At 49.5% G+C, this 22,993-nt stretch overlaps 2 protein-coding genes across 6 annotated transcripts in view; one reads left to right on the forward strand and one right to left on the reverse strand.

Moving 5' to 3' along the window:
• Positions 1-1,425, reverse strand: part of ARMH1 (armadillo like helical domain containing 1) — a 52,454-nt gene extending 51,029 nt beyond the window's left edge. For 2 of the 4 annotated variants that reach the window (XR_010126476.1, XM_054490693.2), the window contains exon 1: positions 1,121-1,264. The gene's annotated coding sequence lies outside the window, so the exon portion shown is untranslated. Of the gene's footprint in view, positions 1-1,120 lie in introns of all 4 variants that reach the window. The other 2 variants (XM_054490715.1, XM_054490700.1) reach the window with 2 other exon arrangements.
• TMEM53 (transmembrane protein 53) lies at positions 1,132-22,823 on the forward strand. 2 transcript variants are annotated; one of them, XM_054490865.2, is made up of 3 exons: positions 1,132-1,663; positions 15,787-15,908; positions 20,864-22,823. In XM_054490865.2, exons 1-3 carry the CDS (start codon positions 1,603-1,605, stop codon positions 21,512-21,514), a joined length of 834 nt encoding a protein of 277 aa, XP_054346840.1. In that variant the 5' UTR covers positions 1,132-1,602; the 3' UTR covers positions 21,515-22,823. The 2 variants fall into 2 exon arrangements, with proteins under 2 accessions (XP_054346840.1, XP_063521584.1); XM_063665514.1 differs by lacking the exon at positions 15,787-15,908 and having other exon boundaries at positions 1,463-1,663.
• Positions 22,824-22,993: the final 170 nt, after the last annotated feature.

A 22,993-nucleotide genomic window follows, 5' to 3' on the forward strand; every position in this document is an offset into this window, starting at 1 on the left:
AGTTCCTGCACTAATCTTTCTTTTTTTTTGAGATGGAGTCACGCTCTGTCACCCAGGCTGTGGAGTGCAGTGGCGCAATCTCGGCTCACTGCCACCTCTACCTCCCAGGTTCAAGCCATTCTCCTGCCTCAGCCTCCCAAGTAGCTGGGATTACAGGCGTGCACCACCATGCCCGGCTAATTTTTGTATTTTTAGTAGAGATGGGGTTTTGCCATGTTGGCCAGGCTGGTCTCAAACTCCTGACCTGAAGTGATATGCCCGCCTCAGCTTCTCAAAGTGCTGGGATTACAGGGGTGAGCCACCACACTGGGATCTTTGTTTTGTTTTTTGAGACAGGGTCTCACTCTGTCACCCAGGCTGGAGTGCAGTGGCACAATCATGGCTCACTGCAGCTTTGACCTCCTGACTCAAGTGATCCTCCCACCTCAGCTTTCCAAGTAGCTGGGACTTCAGGCATGCGCTACCATGCCTGGCTAATTTTTAAAATTTTTATTTTGTAGAGATGAAGGTCTCACTATGTTGCCCAGGCTGGTCTTGAACTCCTTCAAGCCATTCTCCCGTCTTGGCCTTCCAAAGTGCTGGGATTACGAGTTTGAACCACCGTGCCTGGCATGCAAAGAGTCTTTCCCCCTCCCTATCTCTAAAAGTCTTTCAAGGCCCAGCTTAAGAGCCAACCCCACTGCCATAAATGCCCCTTCTCTGATTCTGAGCTCCTCAAATCCTTACTCTTCTGTAGTATTTATCTCACACGCAGAATCAGAGCTGCTTCATGCATGGTTTCTCTCCCTCTCCCGTTAAGGCATGGGAGAGGGAGGGCCAAAGGCTTGATCCTCACTAGGGCCTAAGGAAACTTATTTAGCCCACCCAGTCTCTGGCACATAGTATGTAAATATACTGGCACATAGTATGACACATAGTATGTAAATATAGATAAATGCAAGAAAGTTGCACTCCCAGCTTCTCGGTGGCCCTATCAACAGGGCATTCTCTAAAGTCATCAACTGAAGACTGCTTCCCACCCACCCATCCATCCATCCATCCATCCAGAATATGCCTCGACCCCACTGGGTGGAGGCTGGGTCGGCACGCGCCCCCTAGGCCGTTTTGTACGGTTTTATACCTCCAGCCCTCGGAGTTGCGGCTGATAGACGATGGCAGAGGTAGCTAGATGATGCAAGTCAAAGGGCACACGCTTCAGCCGCGTAGGATAGGACTCTGTTCGGACAAGTGACCCTGCCCATTCCCAGAATACAGTAACTCTTCAGCCGCCTCTCACCTACATAAGAGGGTGGGGACTCTTCCTGACCGGCGCCCCGGCTGACCAATACCTGATCCAGATCAAGCGAGTTAGCCAATGGCTGTGGGCCAGTAATAGGGGCGGGGCATGGTTGCTAGGGCCGAGCTAGTGGGGTGAGGCGAGAGGCTCTGGAAGAGACTCGGTGGTTGCTAAGGCGGGAGGTCACAGAGCGCGGCGCAGGGATTGGGCCGTGTCGGGGGAGGTGTGTGGTGATTGGGCGGTGCCCAGGAGGCGCCCGGGTGAGGCACGGGTGCGCAAGCGGGAGTTCCGGCTGGAGGCCCGTGCTCTGGGCCGGCGCCTTCACCATGGCCTCGGCAGAGCTGGACTACACCATCGAGATCCCGGATCAGCCCTGCTGGAGCCAGAGTATGGAATGAGGGTTGGGTCCAGGCGCGGGGAGGTGAACTCATGAACCTGTGGGTTGCGAGCGCAGCTGTAGCCCCGCCCCTCATGCGGCCCCGCCCTCCCGCGGGCCGCCCCCTCATAGGGTCTGGCAGGTCCTAGACTTAGAGAGGCTCAGAGAGCCCCGCCCCTCGTAAGCCCCGCCCCAGAGTGTTCCTCCCTGGCGAGCCCCGCCTGTGCCCCGAGTCAGCTGCTCGCTTGAGACCTCTTTTTCTGTCTTTCCTGTCGGGGTGCTCAGGTCCATGCCCTTTAATCACTTCTCATAGCTGAAGGCTGCCGAAAGCTGGATCCCTCCTGATTCCTTTGTTTGGGATTGGGCTTCCCACATCTAGCTTATCACTTATTATTTTCCCGAAGGCGTGGAGGGGGAGCTTCGCGGGGTCACCGGTCCTTGCAGAAGCCCAGGACTCAGAACCCTTAGCCGTCCCTCTCCACTCTTCTTGGCAGTGGTTAACAGTGCAGTCTCTGCCGTCGGATAGAACTCGACTGAAATCCTGACTCCTTCCTTTAGGAGCTGGATTACCTTTGGTAAGCTACCTTCTCTGAACTTCAGTTTCCTCCTCTGCAAAACGGGGATAAGGATAGTAACCTTCCTCATAGGGCTGTTGGGGCCATCTGGAGATTGTGTAAAGGGCCTGGCATGGAGTGAGTTCAGTAATTGGCATTTACGATCAGCATTGTTTCTCTCCTTACATTAAAGAAAGACATGTAGGAGTCTCCACAAAATTAGGCTTGACAGCAGGCCCGCATCCATGACAGTGTGAGTAGATCGGGGTCAGAGAGTGGAAAGTTTGGTCTCTCTGGGAATTCTGGCAGAAGGGCCTTGAAGTATGATCAGCCTGAGGCCAGCGTGTCCCTCACTTGCGTTAGTCCAGCATCGCCTTCACGCCTCCTGTCTCACTGCCTGCAGCCCAGCCTCTTAAATTGCTACCACAGTGATCTTCCTAATGCAAAGGTTTGATCTTATACTCTGCTCTCCATAAAACTTACCTCCTTCAGGAGAGCCTTCCCAGATCCCTCCCGTAGCATCTCATGTTCTTTGGTTGGAGTCTAGGAGAGGGCAGCCCTTAGGCTCCCACAGAACAGATGGCCCCAGGCCAGCTGTTTTTCCCTAGAGCTGGATCTGCTGGCTTAGCGCTTTTGGGTTTTTAGATGTAAAAATACTTTGGACACGTTTTGGCGTCAGCAAGCCATGAAGTCAGTTAATATTATTTCCTTTGGAGAGCCGTCGGCTGCAAAGGGTTGGAGCTGCCTTCTGCACGGCCAGGAGGGCAGCCTCGTGGTCCTGGTTCACATTTCAGCTCCACGTCTTACAAGTTATATGTCTTTGGCAAGCTATTGAACCTCCCTGAGCCTGAGATTCCTCCACTGTGAAATGGGAATAGTACTAGTGCCTACCTCCTCGTGGGATTGCGAGGGTTACGAGGTAGCGTTTGGATGTGTGTCCCTGGCACAGTGCAGGTGCTGCCATTGCATTGCTTCCCCTATGGTTCCCCCTCCCCCCACTTTCTTTTTTTTTTTAAGAGATGAAGTCTCCCCTGTCACCCAGGCCAGAGTGCAGTGGCAGATCCTATGGCTCCCTTTGCTGCTCCAGGAGGCTGGGTCTTAGAATTGGAAGAAATCTCAGAGGCTGTTTTGTCCTGCCTCCCTCTGTTGGCATGAGTGCATTCCATTGCTATCAGACCCTTGCCTGAGGTGATGCTTTTGCCCAAACATCCTAGCCTGTTGGAGGCAGCTGGGATTGTTAGAAAGCACTTCCCTTTCTTGAGCCACACAATAGGCCTTCCTGTAATTTCCGCTCTCAGTTCAGCATTTGCTGTGTCCTGGCCGTGGGATCGTTGTTGGCCACTCTGTTGGCCACTCAGAAGTGACTCACACACCCAAGGAGCTGAGGTTTTGGGGAGGGGAGTGAATTTATAAGCAGGTGGTTTCAAAATGATGTGCTAACTGCAGGGCTAGAGCATTGTGGTGGTAACCATACAGAGCAAGGAATCTTCCTGTCTTCAAGAGGACAGCTTGGTGCCTTCACATTTCCTCCAAGGGAAACACCTCCACGGCCTTCAGTTGTTTCTCTTCCTTATTGCTCCTCCTGACTGGCTTTAATTCATTGCCCTTCCCTCTCACAGTGCATGCTCCAGAGGAGAGCTAGAGGTTGTCAAACCCCTCAGAAGGAGATCACGACTCTGTGGGCCCCTGAATCCATTTGCTTCCTATCTGCAGAGCTTCCCTCCAGGCCAGCATGGCCTCATAGAGTGACAGTCTTTTGGAGCCCCAGAGATTGTCTGTCTTTTGCAATTACTGTTTAATGGTGGAGAAGTGTGTAGGACATTCATATTTAGTTTCTGAAATTACTTTTTAAAAACTTTTTTTTTGAGGTGGAGTCTCGCTCTGTTGCCCAGGCTGGAGTGCAGTGGCACGATCTCAGTTCACTGCAACCTCCGCCTCCTGAGTTCAAGCAATTCTCCTGTCTCAGCCTCCCAAGTAGCTGGGACTACAGGCACCTGCCACCATGCCTGGCTAATTTTTGTAGTTTTAGTAGAGACAGGGTTTCACCATATTGGTTAGGCTGATCTCGAACTCCTGACCTCAGGTGATCCACCCACCTCAGCCTCCCAAAGTGCTGGGATTACAGGTGTGAGCCACTGTGCCCAGCCTTTAAAAACATTTTTTTTTTCAGTTTAAAAAAATTTCATTTTCTTATGTGGAGACAGAGTCTTACTATGTTGCCCAGACTGGTTTGAAACTCCTAGGCTCAAGCAGTCCTCCTATCGCAGCCTCCCAAAGTGCTGCGATTACAGGTATGAGCCACTGCGCCTGGCCTGAAATTACTTTTCCCCTGTATTTGAAAAATCGAAACCACAGAGCCCATCACTGCTGTGAGCTGACAGAGAAGCTGATGCTAGCACATTAGCTAGCTGGAAGGCAGCTGCAGATCTGCAGTCATTCAGAGCCCTGAGCCTTGTAGGTCAGGCTTGGCAGCCCAACATCCTCCTGCTGGGAATCCTACCAGCCAGTACCTATGGCTGCCCACACTGATGGTCGTCTGCCCAGGCCTTTGCTAAAGCCGGTCGTTTGACCCAGAATCTGCCTTCCCTCTCTTTTTCCCAGACCAGTGATCCCCTCACTCTCTCAATACCCTCTCTTAACTTCATTTCATTTGGGAAGGGTCTCTCCTGGGGCTCCCATAAGCACTATATTTTCCTGTTGTTGTGTTTTTGATGGCTTCACTCACTGTCACCAGGGCCTGGGAGGGATGAGGTGCCAAGTGAGCTGAATGGAATCACTTGGCAGCACTGTAGGACCAAGCCAGAGCTGCTCTGACATCCCAGGCCCAGGCCGTGCCACCCCTCCTCCCATCCAGAGAATGGTCAACCAGGTCCTACCTAGATCCCCTCTGTGACCTGTTCTTAGGCCAGCAACCTTCTTAAAGGCACCATGTGGCTCTCATGTTCAGTAAACATAAAGAAAAATTCATTCATAGAATTAATGGGGCGGGGCCTGGGCCTGGGACAAACATTCTGCTCTTAAAGTAAACAGAAGGTCTTAAGGGGATCACAGAGAGGGGAAGTGAGGGGATTTTTGCTCCCCAGGTTTTACCGTGTGCCTTTTTTGCTCATCAGTGGCTGAGGTCAAAGAAATATAGACATCATTTTAACCCTCAGGAAGTTGTCTGGGGCACCCAGGAAACAGTGCTGAAGGGTCTGGACCACCATGGTGGGCCCTGTAGTGGGGGAGGCTTCCTAGAGAAGAGCAGCCCAAGCTGGACCTGAAGCTTCAGGAGGGCTGACAGACCCCCATGGTGAGCAGCAGACAGTGCAGAAGTCAAGTCCACGGCCATACCACCTTGAACATGCAGATCTCAGAAGCTAAGCAGTGTCAGGCCTGCTTGGAACTTGAATGGGAGAAAGTGCAGAAGTAAAGCCCTGAGGGAGGACAGTGAGTGGCTGGAGGGAACAAGGGCCTGGCAGGGGGCTGCGCTGTGCTTTTGTGGGTGGAGAATGAGATGAAAACCTGAAGATCTGTCATGATGGACAGACCTCAAAGACCCAGGAGAAGAGTCGTTTGGGATTTGATCCTTGTCTGCCAGGGGTCTGGGATTTGATCCTTGTCTGCCAGGACCCCAAAGGCCTTTTTTTTTTTTTTTTTTTTTTTTAAATACAGAGGAGTTGTATTTATTTTTGGAGTCATGATCTCTTTTCTTTCACCTCTAGATAAGAACCCTTTCTGGCTGGGCGTGGTGGGTCATGCCTGTAATCCCAGCACACTTTGGGAGGCCGAGGTGGGCAGATCACCTGAGGTTGGGAGTTCGAGACCAGCCTGACCAATATGGAGAAACCTCGTCTCTACTAAAAATACAAAATTAGCTGGGTATGGTGGCGCATGCCTGTAATCTCAGCTACTCAAGAGGCTGAGGCAGGAGAATCACTTGAACCCAGGAGGCGGAGGTTGCAGTGAGCCGAGATTGTGCCATTGCACTCCGGCCTAGGTAACAAGAGTGAAACTCCGTCTCAAAAAAAAAAAAAAAAAAAAATAGAACTCTTTCTAAGTGTCTGCTCTATGCCAGGTGCTGGTGCTGTACTAGACCCTGGATTTGAGATCCAGGCCTCTTTGCAGGCCTCCTTTTCTCTGAGTGTCTGTGGCACTTATACTGTTAACCATGTTCTATCCACATGCCAGGCCCACCAGGAGCTCCTTTCGTTATTTTATTAATCCTCACAACCACCTTGTGAAGTAGGGAGAACCCTTAATCCTGTTTTACAGATGAAGAACAGACGCTTGTGGGGAGGTAAAGTGTCTTGCCCAAAGTAATTCCAGATTTCAGCTTAAGAGCCTTACTCCAGAGCTTGTGCATGTCGAGATTTCAGTTGCCATTAGGAGGGGCTGCCTGAATGTGATGCCATTTCTAGGAAACAATTAGGGACATGCACAAAGAAAGAGGTGTCCATTAAAGTATTTTTATAACAGCAAAAAATTGGAAACAGCATCATATCCAATAATGAGAGATTTGGTCACCATAAATTATGAAACATTCTATAGCCTCTCTGAAGCCACTAAAAATAATGGTGTAGAAATATATAAACTGACAGGGAAAAATGTTCACAATATAATGCCAAATGGAAGAAAGCAGATTACAAACAATATGATTCCAATTTTATTAGATATTCATTTTCTACTTTTTCTACAGTGAGTATGCATTACTTGTGAAGTAATAATAATTTTAATTTATTGAACTCTTTCCTTCTGCCAGGCACCATGATAAGCCCTCTATAGCTATTATGTTATTTAATTCTTTGTATCATTATCCCCATTTCACAGATAAGGAAATTGAAGCTTAGAGAACTTGATTAAGGTCTGTGTCATAGTTATTAAGTGGCAGAGGCAGAGATTTGAACCGAGATACGATTTTGTACAGTATGTACTCTTAGATACTATGCTACTCTGCTCTGCTCTTCTTTTAAAAAGTAAATAAAAAATAAAGTAATTTGGCCGGGTACAATGGCTCATGCCTGTAATCCCAACACTTTGGGAGGCCGAGGCGGGTGGATTGCTTGAGCCCAAGAGTTTGAGACCAGCCCGGGCAACATGGCCAAACCCTGTCTCTGCAAAATAATACAAAAATTAGCTGAGCATGGTGGTGCTTGCCTATAGTCCCAGCTACTTGGGAGGCTGAGGTAGGAGGATTACCTGAGCCCAAGAGGTCGAGGCTGCAGTGAGCCATGACTGCGCCACTGCCCTCCAGCCTAGGCAACACAGAAAGACCTTGTCTCAAAGAAGAAAAAATTTGATTTAAATATAGGAACTGTGAGACACTAGAAAGTTTTTCTGGGGAGTAGAGAAAATTAAGAATCTTTCAATTTTTTGCATGTTATTTTATTTTAATTTTAATTTTATTTTATTTTTGAGATGGAATATCGTTCTGTCGCCCAGGCTGGAGTGCAGTGGCGTGATCTCAGCTCACTGCAAGCTCTGCCTCCCGGGTTCACGCCATTCTCTTGCCTCAGCCTCCGGAGTAGCTGGGACTACAGGCATCTGCCACCACGCCTGGCTAATTTTTTGTATTTTTAGTAGAGACGGGGTTTCACCTGTTAGCCAGGATGGTCTTGAACTCCTGACCTCGTGATCCGCCCACCTTGGCCTCCCAAAGTGCTGGGATTACAGGCGTGAGCCACCGCGTCTGGCCAATTTTTTGCATTTTAAAAAGAAAACATAGTTTCTATTTTCATTCTGGCTTGCGAATAAAAAAGTACATATTGTACTGCAGACCCTTATGCCTTATCAGCCCATTCCTTTGTCTTCCGCATATGCCCCTGGGATATACACAATCTAATTTATGCTTGAGTTTTATGGCTTGAACTGTTGTACAATATACGTATTTGTAATTCTTGCACTATCTGTGTCAGTGTTATTTGTTGAGAAATTCTAGAGGACAGGGAGCTTGTGAGATTAAATTGTTTTGTGGGGTACTCGAGAAGTGCTAGGGTTGAAAAGAATCCTTCCGCATTGCTGAGGGGCTTCTGGGCATCCCTGGCCTCTTTGACTTCTCAACTGCTTTTGACTCTGCTGGACCACCTCCCCTGTTGTTTGAGATAATATTTTAACTTTCATTGCAGAAGTTATACATACTGATTTTAGAAAATGGGAAAAAAATCATGAAAAAGAAATTGCCTCTAATCCCAGAAATAATTGCATTAATATTTGATGTATTTTTTTCTATGCATTAAAAAAAATAACGTGGCTGGGCGCGGTGACTCACGCCTGTAATTCCAGCACTTTGGGAGGCCGAGGTGGGCAGATCACCTGAAGTCAGGAGTTCGAGACCAGCCTGGCCAACATGGTGAAACCCCGTTTCTACTAAAACTACAAAAATTAGCTGGGCATGATGGTGGGCGCCTGTAATCCCAGCAACTAGGGAGGCTGAGGCAGGAGAATTGCTTGAACCTGGAAGGCGGAGGTTGTAGTGAGCGGAGATTGCACCATTACACTCCAGCCTGGGTGACAGAGTGAGACTGCCAAAAAAAAAAAAAAAGTGTGCGTTTGTGTAGTATGTGTGTATATATGGGTATTCTGTTATGATATTGCTTTATAACTTGTGTTTTCACTTAATGTATTACTATTATTTTTAAAAATAATAGCGTCGTTGAGAAATAATTCACATACCATAAAATCCACCCTTTAAAAATGTACTTCTGGCCAGGCGCGGTGGCTCATGCCTGTAATCCCAGTACTTTGGGAGGCTAAGGTGGGAGGATTGCTTGAGCCCAGGAGTTCAAGACCAGCCTGGGCAACATAGTGAGACCCTGTCTCTACAAAAAATAAAAAATTAGCCAGGCGTGGTACCATGTGCCTGTAGTCTTAGCACTCAGGAGGCCGTGATGGGAGGATCGCTTGAGCCTGGGAGGTTGAGACTGTAGTAAGCCATGATCTCACTACTGCATTCTAGCCTGGGTGACAGAGTGAGACCCTGTCTCAAAAAAAAAAAAAAAAAAAGAAAAAGTACAATTCACTGGCTTTTGGTATATTCACAGAATTGTAAGAGTATCACTGCTATCTAATTCCAAAACATTTTCATCATCTGAAAAAGAAACCCCATTCCTGTTAGTAGTCACTCTCCATTCCCTCCTCCCCCCAGCCCTTGGCAACTACTAATCTTTCATTCTCTGTGGATTTGCCTATTCTTGATATTTTATATAAATGAAGTCATATAATATGTGCCCCTTTGTATCTGACTTACTTCACTTAGAATGATGTTTTCAAAGTTCATCCATGCTATCACATGTATTAGTACTTCATTCCTTTTTATGACTGAATAGTATTTAATTGTATGGATGTATCACATTTTGTTTATCTGTTCACAGATGATAGGAGGTATGTTTCCACGTTTTGGTTATTATGACTGCTATGAACATTCATGGGCAAGTTTTCATGTGGATGTATATTTTTAGTTCTCTTGGATGTATCCCTAGGAGGGAAATTGTGAGGTCATGTGGTAACTCTATGTTTAATTTTTTTGAGGATCTGTCATAGTGTTTTCCAAAGTGGCTGCACCATTATGCATTTCCACCAGCAGTGTATGAGGGTCCTGGTTTCATCCACAACCAACACTTGTTTATTATCTGACTTTTTAGTTATAGCCATCCTGGGTATAAAGAGATACCTCATAGTGGCTTTGATTTTGATTTCCCTAATGGCTATGATGCTGAGCATCTTTTTGTGTGCTTATTGGCCATTTGTAAATCTTCTCTGGAGAAAGACCTGCTTAATATATTCAGGTCCTTTGCCCATTTTTGAGTTGGGTTTACTTTTTGCTGTTGAGTTTTAGGAGTTTTCTCTGTATTCTGGATATTACTCCCTTATCAGATACATGATTTGCAAATATTTTTCTCCATGTTGTGGGGTTTTTCTTTATTTCACTTTTTTTGGATTATGTCCTTTGAAGTAAAAAGTTCTTATTTTGATGAAGTCTCAATTTATCTCTTTTGTTTGTTTGTTCCTTGTACTTTTGGTGGCATGTCTATGAAACTGCTGCCTAATCCAAAGATTTACTCGTACGTTCTCTTCTGTTTTGTAGTTTCAGCTCTTACATTTATGTCTATGATCTGCTTAATGTATTATTGAATATTTCTCCATGATTTAACATTTTTCTTTCTTATAAGTGGAATTACCAAGTCAAAGATTGCATGATATATATATATTTTTTTGAGATGGAGTTTTGCTCTTGTTGCCCTGGCTGGAGTGCAGTGGCGCAATCTCTGCTCACTGCAACCTCTGCCTCCTGGGTTCAAGTGATTCTCTGCCTCAGCCTCCTGAGTAGCTGGGATTACGGGTGCCCACCACCGTGCCCAGCTAATTTTTTGTATTTAGTAGAGATGGGGTTTCACCATGTTGGTCAGGCTGGTCCCAAACTCCTGACCTCAAGTGATCTACCTGCCTCGGCCTCCCAAAGTACTGGGATTATAGGCTTGTGCCACCGTGCCCGGCAAAGATTGCATGTTTTTGAGACTTTTGATACATGTTCCAGAATTCTTGTGATGGTTTTCTTCCTGTCATTTCTACCCCTCCCTATCTGTCTCTCCACTGCTCTGGTTCAGGCCTTCACCATCTCTTGCCTTGATGAACCTCCTACCTGTTCCTGATGAACACTGTCTGTGTAGTGTGTGTTAAGTGTAGTGGTGTGGTGGTGGGTGCTGTGACAGTACAGAGGAGGGGCACCTCACTCAGTCTGATGGTTTGGGGTGGGGGGTGGTGAGAAGGCGTTGGGGAGGGCGTCAAGGAAGGCTTCCTGGAAGTAAGTAGTGAGCTGATTCTATAGGTGGAATGGGCATTAGCAAAGCATGAACACGGAGCTTCAGCATTGTGGGCTGGAGAGCAGAGAGCACATGCCAGGTCGCAGTGGTGGAGGCGGTAGAGCATGCTGGTCCGGAGAGTGGGCACTGGCTCTGCTGCTTCCTGGCTGTGTGTTCTTGGGGGAAAGGGACTTCCCCTCTCTGTATTTTAGTTTTCTCATATGTAAAATGGAGATAGTAATAGTAGCTAACTCCTAGGATGGTTGCAAGACCAAATGAGGCAGCATATATTGAAGTTCTGGCTGGGAGAAGCAGGTAGATGAGGTCATTATGGGGTCTCTTGATGTACACGAGGCAGCCATATATACAGGTTTGGAGCTGAGGTGATAGAGATGGTTTTGTTATCTACAGGGCTGGCTAGGGTAGCGGATACAAGCTGGTCTTTAGAGTCAGGCCAGCTGGGTTTGGATTTCAGCTTCACTGCTTGTTAGTTATGTAACCTTGAGCAAGCCGTTTTGTATGTGCCTCAGGTTTTCGTCTGTAAAATGAGAATTCTTGCTCATAAGAGTATTGCAATTTTTTTTTTTTTTTTTTTTTTGAGATGGAGTTTCGCTCTTGTTGCCCAGGCTGGAGTGCAATGGCGCGATCTCGGCTCACCGCAACCTCCCCACCACTGGGTTCAAGCGATTCTCCTGCCTCAGCCTCCTGAGTAGCTGGGATTACAGGCATGTGCCACCACGTCCGGCTAATTTTTGTATTTTTAGTAGAGATGAGGTTTCTCCATGTTGGTCAGGCTGGTTTCGGACTTCTGACCTCAGGTGATCAGCTTGCCTTGGCCTCCCAAATTGCTGGGATTACATGCGTGAGCTACCACACCTGGCTTTTTTTTTTTTGATAATAGGGTCTCATTCCATCACCCAGGCTGAAGTACAGTGGCATGATCATGGCTCAGTGCAGCCTTGATCTCCTGGGCTTAAGCCATCCTCCTGCCTCAGCACCCTGAGGAGCTGGGACTACAGGCGTGTGCCACCTTGCCCAACTAATTTTTATAGAGATGAGGTTTCGCCATGTTGCCTAACCTGGTCTTGAACTATTGGGCTCAAGTGATCTGCCTGCTTTGGCCTCCCAAAGTGCTGGGATTACAGGTGTGTTGTGAATAATAAATGAGTTGATATGTAAAATGCTTACAATAGTGCCTGACACATCATGCTGTGTGTGTTAGCATTTTTTGCTGGAGAAGTTCTTAATGGTTTAGGAACAAGGTATATTTGATTGCTTGTCAGGGTTCTGGTAAGTCTGAATAGAGTGGGAGATCCAGCCAGGGGCCAAAGTTTTCAGTGCCTCAAAGTTAGCTGCCAGAGGCCTGGAGTTGTCAGCAGCAGGACGGGGAGAGGGTGATATGGCCAGTGGAATAAGTAACAAAAGGGGAGGAGTTTGTACAAGAGAATGGAAGAATCATGATCCTGATGTGGCAATGAATAACAATAGCCATAGCAATGACTTTTGGCTGGGCGCGGTGGCTCACGCCTGTAATCTAGGACTTTGGGAGGCTGAGGCGGGTGGATTGCCTGAGCTCAGGAGTTCGACACCAGCCTGGTCAACATGGTGAAACCCCGTCTCTACTGAAAATACAAAAATTAGCCAGGTGTGGTGGTGGGCACCTATAATCCCAGCTACTCAGGAGGCTGAGGCAGGGGAATCGCTTGAACCCGGGGGGTGGAGGTTGCAGTGAGCCAAGATCGCACCACTTCACTCCAGCCTGGGCAAAAAAGTGAAACTCCTTCTCAAACAACAACAACAACAACAAAAGTGTTTTTAAATGAGCCGGGCCATGGTGGCGCATGCCTGTGGTCCCAACTACTCAGAAGTCAGAGGTAGAAGGATGGCTTGAGCCCAAGGAGGTTGAGGCTGCAGTGAGCTGTGATTGTGCCACTGCACTCCAGCTTGGGCAACAGAGCGAGACCCTATCTCCAAAAATAAAGAAATCAATAAAGAATATTACAGAAAGCTTGGGCTATGGGAGTAGGCAGTCTGTCCAGGGTGCCAGTATTCTGAGGGTTTCTTCGCCTTCATGGAGGGTGAAGAGTCATTCATCTGCCTGAGTTGGTAAAGCCAAGGTTGCCAGCAAAACGGAGTTATAAATCCCAGCCTCAGGAGGAGGGGCAGTTGGGAGGCCCAGCAGCAGCTGTTTGAACCTCTGGCAATTGGGAGTGCACCATCTCTGCTGGTGGGGGCTGGCCTTGACATCCCGTGGCCGCCAGGAGATGTGACCTCCCTTGGTTGCTTTCTCTGTATTTGCAATAAATCCCAAAGCCCTTTGCTGGTGTCTCGGTGGTGGCACATGGGGGAAACCCTGTAGGCAGGGGAAGAGGAGCCTGTTCTCAGACAGCTGCAGAGGTAAGGGAGCCTCCCAGAACAGGGTCTTGGAAATCGAGTTGCTGGGTCGCGAAGATGCAAAAGCAGGTTCAAACGGTAGCTGCTGATTACCCTCCATGAGGCCGCCGCAGCCTAAACCTCGTGGGCAGAGTCATACCCAGCAAGGTTGGGCTGGGGCCCCACTGAAGCCCAGGGCCTCTCCACCAGAAAGGCCAGTGCAGGTGAAGAGCCATCTGGCAGAAGATGGGGACACTAGGCCGAGAAAAGTGGTGAGAATATTTGGAACTGCTTGAGATAGACCTGTGGGACTGTCTCCCTCATCAGAGGCCGAGCCAGCACCCGTGGAGGCCGGGAGGGCTGGCAAGTGTCAGCAGGGGACTGAGGCTTTGGCAGCTTCTGCTCCAGGCTGAGTTGCAGCCAGGCCTGGGACCCCCACCGGTGCGGGCAGTTAATCTCCGAAGGCCAGAGTCACCACCACTAGAGAGCAGGAACATTGAACTTTTCAATCACATTAATTTCCACAGGAAATTGTTGTCTTCCTTTTGTCCAAAGGTTAGTGATTTATATTTACCATCCTCTTAACTAGCCTTGAAATTTACTGTTGCCAGGTCACCACTGGCATCCATAAATTTCAGGGTGGCAGCTGAGCATAATATCCAAGTGGCTTGGTCCTTGGAAGGGTGCATGCCGGCCCTTTTGGGAGGGCAGATTAACTGGCTACAGACGGTCCTTGTACAGAAGTCCCCCTGAGGAGGCGGGTATTCACTTTGCAGGGGAAATGAGATGAGGTCTGTTTGACAAGATTGCAGGGAGGCTTCCTCAAAGGCAGCCCTGGTGGTGGTGGCGGCTGGTTTGTGCCTCTTAGCATATCACCAGCTGTGGATGGGGTGGCAGCACAGATGGTGCTGGAGTAGTATAGGGTGAGGAGCAGGGGCAGATTCCCAGCCCTACACTTTGCTTAGACAAGTACCTTAACCTCACTCTGCCTCAGTTTCTTCATCTGTAATAAGAGGACCTGCCTTAGAGTATTGTTATAAGGGTTAAACCTCAATAAATATAGGCTGTTATTATTCTCTGGCAGGACAGGGTAGGTGGCTTGGTATGGGCCAGAGTCAGTCAGCCTCATGTCCCTGCCTGCACTGTCCTATCCATTTCTCCTTTTAAGACCTTCTTCTTCCCGGGAGGCTGATGTGGGCAGATCACTTGAGGTCAGGAGTTCGAGACCAGCCTGGCCAACATGGCAAAACCCCTTCTTTACTCTTAAAAAAAAAAAAAAAAAAGAAAAGAAAAAGAAAAAAAAAGCTGCACATGGTGGTGGGTGCCTATAATCCCAGCTACTCAGTAGGCTGAGGCAGGAGAATTGCTTGAACCTGGGAGATGAAGGTTGCCCTGAGCTGAGATCATGCCACTGCCCTCCAGCCTGGGTGACAGAGCAAGACTCCATCTCAAAAAAGACCCTCTTCTTCCATCTGCTCATGGAATTAGAACAGGGGCTGGCAAACTTTTTCTGTAAAGGGCTAGTCAATATTTTAGGCTTTGTGAGTCACCCGATCTTGTTGTAACTACTCCACTCTGCTGTTCTTAGTGTAAAAGTAGCCATAGACCCTAAGTAAATGATGAGTGTGGCATGTTCCAATAAAACTATTTGTGGACAATGAAATTTAAATTCCATATAATTTTCACGTGTCACAAAATATTCTTTTGATTTTTTTTTTTTTTTTTTGAGACAGAGTCTCACTCTGTCGCCCAGGCTGGAGTGCAGTGGCTCGATCTCGGCTCACTGCAAGCTCTGCCTCCCAGGTTCACGCCATTCTCCTGCCTCGGCCTCCTGAGTAGCTGGGACTACAGGCACCCGCCACCATGCCTGGCTAATTTTTTTTTTTGTACTTTTAGTAGAGACGGGGTTTCACTGTGTTAGCCAGGATGGTCTCGATCTCCTGACCTCGCGATCCGTCCGCCTCGGCCTCCCAAAGTGCTGGGATTACAGGCGTGAGCCACGCGCCTGGCCGATTTTTTTTTAACCATTTAAAAATGTGAAAATTATTTTAGCTCGCAGGCCATACAAAAAATAAGGCAGTGGGCTCAGTTTTGGCCCCAGGGTTGCAGTTTGCTGAGCCCTGGATCAGAAGGGGAAAGGGCATGGAGAAGGTATTTACTTTCCTCACTTGGGCTGTCTTTGGGTCTCTAAAGAAAGGTGCCCTTGTGTTGGTTTGTCCGGTGACCCCATGGTGCCTCCTGAGAGGCCTGCAGAAAGGCAGCTGGAGCAGCACGGGGTGGGAACTGGTGCACGCGTGCTGGCAGGATGCCTGAGCCTGGCATGCGTTGGTTCCCTGCCTGCAGCAGCCGGAGTGCTGCTGGCTCTGGATTGGGCAGTCACCCCCGCCTCCACCCCAGCTCTGGTGTTGACAGTCCACATCTGTGTTTCAGAGAACAGCCCCAGCCCAGGTGGGAAGGAGGCAGAAACTCGGCAGCCTGTGGTGATTCTCTTGGGCTGGGGTGGCTGCAAGGACAAGAACCTTGCCAAGTACAGCGCCATCTACTACAAAAGGGTGAGTACTCTGGTGCCCTCTCCCCTGGGCTGCCGTGAGAGCTGACCACCTTTGAGGCAAGCCTGGGAATGGCTTTAAGAACAGCCTCTAGAGTTCGAGACCAGCCTGACCAACATGATCAAACCCTGTCTCTACTAAAAATACAAAAATTAGCCGGCATGGTGGCGTGTGCCCATAATCCCAGCTACTTGGGAGGCTGAGGCAGGAGAATCGCTTGAGCCCGGGAGGTGGAGGTTGCAGTGAGCAGAGATTGTGCCATCACACTCCAGCCTGGGTGACAGAGTGAGATTCTGTCTCAAAAAAAAAAAAAGCCTGTGAGGAAGGCCATGGGGTTATAGGGACTTAGTGGGATTATCCCCACTTGGCTGCCAGCTCTGTGGCCTGGCGTGACCCCTTTGGTCTCCTGATGGCTTCCCCTTCCTTCCTCCCTGCATTCCACAATGGGCAGCCCACCCTTGATGTGCCTTACAGTTGTAGAGTCGGCCCAGGCTCCAGTCCCTGTTAACTGGCCAGTGCCTCTGCGGGCAGCAGGAGCCAGGGCTGGGTGTCTGGGCATAGCTTGTACTCCCAGGACCTCCTCCTTTCCCACCAGGTGAGTTTCTGTCTTATGACTGTCCATGGCACTTTTCACATTCCCAGACTAGTAGGGCCTCTTGGAAAAGAGATTCATGCTTCTTCTCATCCAACCAAGGTTGGATATAGAGACTGTGGTAACTGCAGAGGGCCTTAGCAGGACCTGGTTATATTTTGGAAGCCTTTCTCACATCTTGGGCCTCCAACTCCACCCTCCCCTCCTCAGCCCAGATCTCTCCCGCAAACAGCCTCCTGCGGGGGTACCCATACAGACAGCTCCAACTGCCAGCTGGAAGCCTTGGACTGAGCAGTGGGGGGGCACCTGGGAGAAAGGCCAGCTGAGCCCCCTTCCCCTCAGCATCCCTCCACTCACCCACGTCCACATCCCGCCTGACCGAGGTGTGTAGTGGCCCTGGAATGGGAGAGAAATTGGGGGAAAATGTAGTTCTGAGCTTGAAGCCTCTCCCCAACCTCCGAGGCTGGGGCTCTGGTGTTGCCTTGTACAGACAGCCTCACTGCGGGCAGTTTCAGCTGTGAGTTCTGCTCACTGGGTTCGGCTTGTCTGGCTTCTTCATTAGCCTGAGATCCTTGAGGGCAGGCAGGGGGACCAGGAATAGTCAAGTATGGCTGGGATGAAGAATGAAGGGACAGGCACCCGGCAAGAGGTGGGGCTTGGAGGGGGTCCTCAGGGTATTTAAGCAGGGATGTGATGTTAGATTCATGAATCAGAAAGTCGCTTTTGGCCTGGTGCAGTGGCTCACGTCTGTAATCCCAGCACTTTGGAAGGCCGAGGTGGGCAGATCACTTGAGGTCAGGAGTTCGAGACCAGCCTGGCCAACATGGTGAAACCCCATCTCTACTAAAAATACAAAAATTAGCCAGGCGTGGTGGTGCACACCTGTAGTCCCAGCTACCAGGGAGGCTGAGGTGGTAGGGATCGCTTGAACTCGGGAGGTGGAGGTTGCAGTGAGCCGAAGTCGTACCACTGCACTCCAGCCTGGGCAACAAAGCGACACTCTGTCTCAAAATAAACAAAGTCCCTTGCTGCAGAGTAGCGGGGAGATTGGAGGGGTGGGGCAGGAAGCCAGAAATGAGTTTAGAGGGGCTTGCCATGATCCAGGGACAGAGGGTAGTCAGGACCTTGGAGCTGGGGGTGTCGGTAGAGGTAAGGTGATGGATTGAGGAGCTTGTCAGGAGGTAGAATGGTAGTTTAATGAGAGATTGGGCATGGGCACAGGGATAGGGAGGTTCCCAGGGTAATGCCAGGTTTCTGGCTGGGCACCTCCTGGGTAGAGGGGGGTGTGTTTTTTGAGACTGGAACACTGGAAGAGAATCCATAGGCTCTGGAGTGGATGAGATCCCCCAGGGAGTGTGTAGAGGGACAGAAAAGGGCCTAGGACAGTCCTGAGGAACCCAGACTTAATGGAGTGGAAGATGAAGAGGGTCCTATGAGGAAAGGAGGAGTGGCCAGAGATGGATATGAAAACCCAGGAAGGTGTGACAGAATCTGCAGAAAGAGTCTTTGGGAAATGGGCCGTTGTACAGGGCGGGAGTAAAGATGCTATTTGGGCAGAAGGCACGAGGGAGAAAGTAGATGGAGTAAGATCCCAGAGAAGGCAGAGGTGTTGAGGTTGCAGGGTTGGGAGAGGGGTAGTCTTGGAAAGGAAGACTTTCCAATAGGGAGGACAGGATGAATGTAGAGAAAAAAAGAGTCCAATCCAAAACTCTAATATTTTATTATTTAAAAGAAAACAAGGTGGATGCTGTGGCTCATGCCTGTAATCCCAGCACTTTGGGAGGCTGAGACAGGAGGATCACTTGAGCCTAGGAGTTTGAGACCAGCCTAGGAAGCATGGTGAAACCTGATCTCCACAAAAAAAATTAAAACAATTAGCCAGGCACAGTAGTGCGTGTCTGTAGTCTTAGCTACTTGGGAGTCTGAGGTGGGAGGATCACCTGAGCCTGGAAAGTTGAGGCTGCAGTGAGCTGTGATCGTGCCGCTACACTCCAGCCTGGGTGACAGAGTGAGACCCTGTCTCAAACAAAACAAGCAAAACAAAACAAAAACACCATATTCTAGCACCTAGAGATGACATCTATTTACACTTAGTGTATATCCTTCCAGCTTTTTGGGGAGGATATATCTTTTCTTTACCTACATGAGACCTATTGAGTGTACTGCTTTGTATCCTGCTTTTTTCAGATCACGATCTCCACCTTCTTGTTTCGTCTCATTTAGTTTCCAGTCCATGTTCAGATTCCCTAATTGTCCCTAAAGCATCCTTTACAGCGGATGTGCCCAAACCAGGATCCAATCTAAGATCATACATTGCATCTAGTTATTTTGTTTCTTCTTAAGGCTCTTTTAAATCCAGAACTGTTCCCCTCTCCACCTGATTTTAGATTCAAGGTCTCACTCTGTCACCCAGGCTGGAGTGCAGTGGTGCAATCATAGCTCACTGCAGCCTCAACTCTTGGGCTCAAGCAATCATCCTGCCTCCAGCCTCCTGAGTAGCTGGGACTGCAGGCATGCACCACCATGCCAAGCTAGTATTTTTTTTTTGTTCTTTTTTTTTTTTTGAGATGGAGTCTTGCTCTGTCGCCCAGGCTGGAGTGCAATGGCATGATCTCAGCTCACTGCAACCTCTGCCTCCTGGGTTCAAGCAATTCTCCTGCCTCAGCCTCCCAGGTATCTGGGATTACAGGCACGTGCCACTACGCCTGGCTAATTTTTGTATTTTTAGTAGAGACGGGGTTTCATCATGTTGGTGAGGCTGGTCTCGAACTCCTGACTTCATCATCTGCCCACCTCAGCCTCCCAAAGTGTTGGAATTACAGGCGTGAGCCACTGTGCCCGACCGTTTTTTTTTTCTTTTTTAGAGATGGGGTCTCACTACGTTGTCCAGGCTATAGAACAGCCTCTTTTTTCATGTTACTGGCTTATTGAAGAGACTGGGCTGCAAGATAATATTTCTAGGAGTGTGTGATTCCAGATGCTTCCAGGGAGAAACATACAATGGGGACTGAAAGGCCTCTGTCAGATTTGAGCATTTGGGAGAATGTGGGTGGCCTTAAGCAGCCTCCTCTTCAGAGTCTTGGGAGGGATGCTTAGGCACTCCAGGGCTAGGAGGTCAGGCGGCTGATGGCAAGGTACCTCTGCTGACCATCCCTGTTTAGCCATGGGTCATTTAACTACTGTGGCCATATGATTTTCTCCTTGTTACTACCACGTCACTAATTACTGCTGGTATTGGTGGAGAGTTTACTTTGTGTCAGGTGCTGCTTTGATCATTTGAGATACATTTTTTTCATCTAATTTTACCCATAACCTTATGAGGTGGGTGTTATCCCAATTTCACCGTAATCTTATAGATGGGGACCCAGACTCAGAAAGTAGTAAGCTGCTCCTTGTTCTTACTATTGATACATAGTGGTGCCAGGAGTTGAACCCAGACCTGTCTGACCCCAGCACTCTCCAAAGTCACATTCCCCTGACAAAGGGCCCTTTGTCTCTGGAACAGGAGGATGAGAGGGGATTAGGAGCCAGGCATGGTGGCTTTTCTAACTGACCTAGAAGGGGACCTGTGTGGAGATTGTGGCACCCATGGCCCAGGCATGAGGAATATAGAAGCCTAGAGGGAGTTTGGGCCCAGATTTTAGAATTCGAGGAACAAGTGTTTACTGTATTTGGAATTTCAGGGCAGGTATGAGGAGTGATCCCAGGCCTGGGAACCAGGGACATTTGAGTGTCAGGTCCCTGGGTCCAGACAGTATGGACTCTGTTTTTAGGAGCCTGGGAGAGAGGGAAGGTGACAGTGACCAGTGATGAAAGTCATGTGGGCCTGGCTCAGAAGTGGCTTCTGGTGGTCAGGGCTGGGGCCTGCAGGCCAGCTCTTGGGTACTGGTCTCATAGGGGTACTACTTGTGTCTGGGAGGTAGGGACAGTGCAGATCTGAGGTGCTGGGGCAGGGTATAGCCAAGCAGTGAGGCCCTGCCCCAAATGTGCAAGGTCTAGCATGGGAGGGCAGGGCGCAGACAGGAGGGAACCAGAGTAAAGAGACTTCCTCTGGTCAGCCCAAGTGTCTCCAGTACAGGCTTCAGGCTCTGGGCCTCAAATACCACTCCAGGCCAAGAGGGCTTGGCCAGCATGAAGCAATTAGTCCAAAAATGGGCCTTAAGTATACCTTCCCCGCCCAGAAGGCACCTGTGTCTGTGGGCGGCGGGCTGGTGGGCTCAGGCTGAAGCAGGACCCAGAGCATTGCTGACTCTGTGGGCCCCATGGCCTATGTCCTACAGGCTGGGGTTGCTGGGCCTCTCTGACCTTAGCTTGTACCCACTACCCCCACCTCATCTGTGAGGACTGACCGGGCCTCTCTCCCCAGGGCTGCATCGTAATCCGATACACAGCCCCGTGGCACATGGTCTTCTTCTCCGAGTCGCTGGGCATCCCTTCACTTCGTGTTTTGGCCCAGAAGCTGCTCGAGCTGCTCTTTGATTATGAGATAGAGAAGGAGCCCCTGCTCTTCCATGTCTTCAGCAACGGTGGCGTCATGCTGTACCGCTACGTGCTGGAGCTCCTGCAGACCCGTCGCTTCTGCCACCTGCGTGTGGTGGGCACCATCTTTGACAGCGCTCCTGGTGACAGCAACCTGGCAGGGGCTCTGCGGGCCCTGGCAGCCATCCTGGAGCGCCGGGCTGCCATGCTGCGCCTGTTGCTGCTGGTGGCCTTTGCCCTGGTGGTTGTCCTGTTCCACGTCCTGCTTGCTCCCATTACAGCCCTCTTCCACACCCACTTCTATGACAGGCTACAGGACGCAGGCTCTCGCTGGCCCGAGCTCTACCTCTACTCGAGGGCTGATGAAGTAGTCCTGGCCAGAGACGTAGAACGCATGGTGGAGGCACGCCTGGCACGCCGGGTCCTGGCGCGTTCTGTGGACTTCGTGTCATCTGCACACGTCAGCCACCTCCGTGACTACCCTACTTACTACACAAGCCTCTGTGTCGACTTCATGCGCAACTGCGTCCGCTGCTGAGGCCATTGCTCCACCTCACCTCTGCTCCAGAAATAAATGCCTGACGCCTCCCCACAACTTGCATCTGTGGGGCACTCTTCTCGTTCAACTCTCTGTAGCCCTTTGGGACTTTGTGGTCCCTTAAGTAGAAAATTCCTATGGGCCTGTCTCCTGGGGGCCTCCGTCTGCTGGTGGTCTGCTTACCACAGAATCCTAAGGGGCAGGAGTGCCTGGGCATGTGTTTGTGGGAGCCTTGCAGTCAGTTGTGTTTGGACAAGTGCAACAGTCAGGCTGCCGATTGCTGTGGCATGCAGGCTGTAGAGGTTGACAAAGGGAGGGTGTGTTGAGGGTGAGCCCTAGTTGATTTTTTAAAATTTAAACTGTGGTAAGAACATTTAACATGAGACCTACTCTCTTTTTTTCTTTACTTATTTATTTATCTATTTATTTCGAGACAGGGTCTCACTCTGTCGCCTAGGCTGGGGTGCAATGGTGCAATCATGGCTCACTGCAGCCTCAACCTCCCAGGCTCAAGTGATCCTCCCACCTCAGCCTCCCAAAGTGCTAGGATTACAGGCGTGAGTCACCGTGCCTGGCCAAGATCACCTAACAAAATTGTAAGTGTGTACGATACTTAAAATTTAAGAGATTATGTGCACGGCAGACCTCTAGAACAGAATAGTCTTGCATCTTGCATAATTCAGAACTTCATCATCTTGCATAACTGAAACTTTGTGCCTGTTACCAGAGTTGAGTTTTGATTCCTTGAATGGAAGGTGACCTTTGTGGGGAGATGCCAGAGGGAAGGTATCTCGGTCAGGGGTAGCGTCAGGCTGCGGGTAGGGGCTGTGATCTTTGCTCCAGCAGGGCGAAGCCCTACAGTGTAAAGTATCATTCACATGGCTCCCCCTTGGCAGTTCACTCAGAGAGGCTCCTCTGGCCCCACTGCCTGGGAGTCTGAGGTAGAAGCCAGATGAGGAGCTGAGGTTAGGGGCCTGCCTGGCTCTACCACACTTTGCTAGGAAGCCGCTGGATCCGGGAAAGTTGCAAGCTGAAAGTTGCCAGAGAGAGTAGGGAGCAGGAAGGCAGCAGCATTGTAACAGGAGCTGGGATGAGCTAACTCCCAAGCCGTAAAGACCAGAACCAGGGTAAGGGGATTTGGGCTGAAATAGCAAACTCCTTCATCCCCTGGAAGGGAGACCCACTTAGATACTCTCTAGGCAGAAGAGGTGAATTCAGCCTGATAGTTCAGTATCATTTATCATTCTAGAAGTCACTACTGCACAATGTTGGCATACAGTAGGTATTCAATAAATATTTGATTGAATGAGCTTACCGTGGTGATCAAGGGGCTTAGGGGGCAGTGAAGGAGATGGCTAGAAAAGCTCTGGATGGGAGCTGACTCTTGGGGATGATGGACCCTCTTTCCCCAGAGCCGCGTTCTGTCTGCATCCCATCAGTCCTTGGTGAGTCCCCACTATGGTGGCAGGGATTCCCATG

This window comes from Pongo pygmaeus, chromosome 1 (assembly GCF_028885625.2).
Source record: "Pongo pygmaeus isolate AG05252 chromosome 1, NHGRI_mPonPyg2-v2.0_pri, whole genome shotgun sequence".
Taxonomy (NCBI): Eukaryota; Metazoa; Chordata; class Mammalia; order Primates; family Hominidae; genus Pongo; species Pongo pygmaeus.

Bases quoted from the DNA above. Each gene is read 5' to 3' on its own strand.
- TMEM53 (XM_054490865.2), top strand. From the start codon at position 1,603: ATGGCCTCGGCAGAGCTGGACTACACCATCGAGATCCCGGATCAGCCC. The intron at 1,664-15,786 runs GTATGGAATGAG...TCTGTGTTTCAG, and splicing joins TCAGCCCTGCTGGAGCCAGA to AGAACAGCCCCAGCCCAGGT. The intron at 15,909-20,863 runs GTGAGTACTCTG...CTCTCTCCCCAG, and splicing joins GCGCCATCTACTACAAAAGG to GGCTGCATCGTAATCCGATA.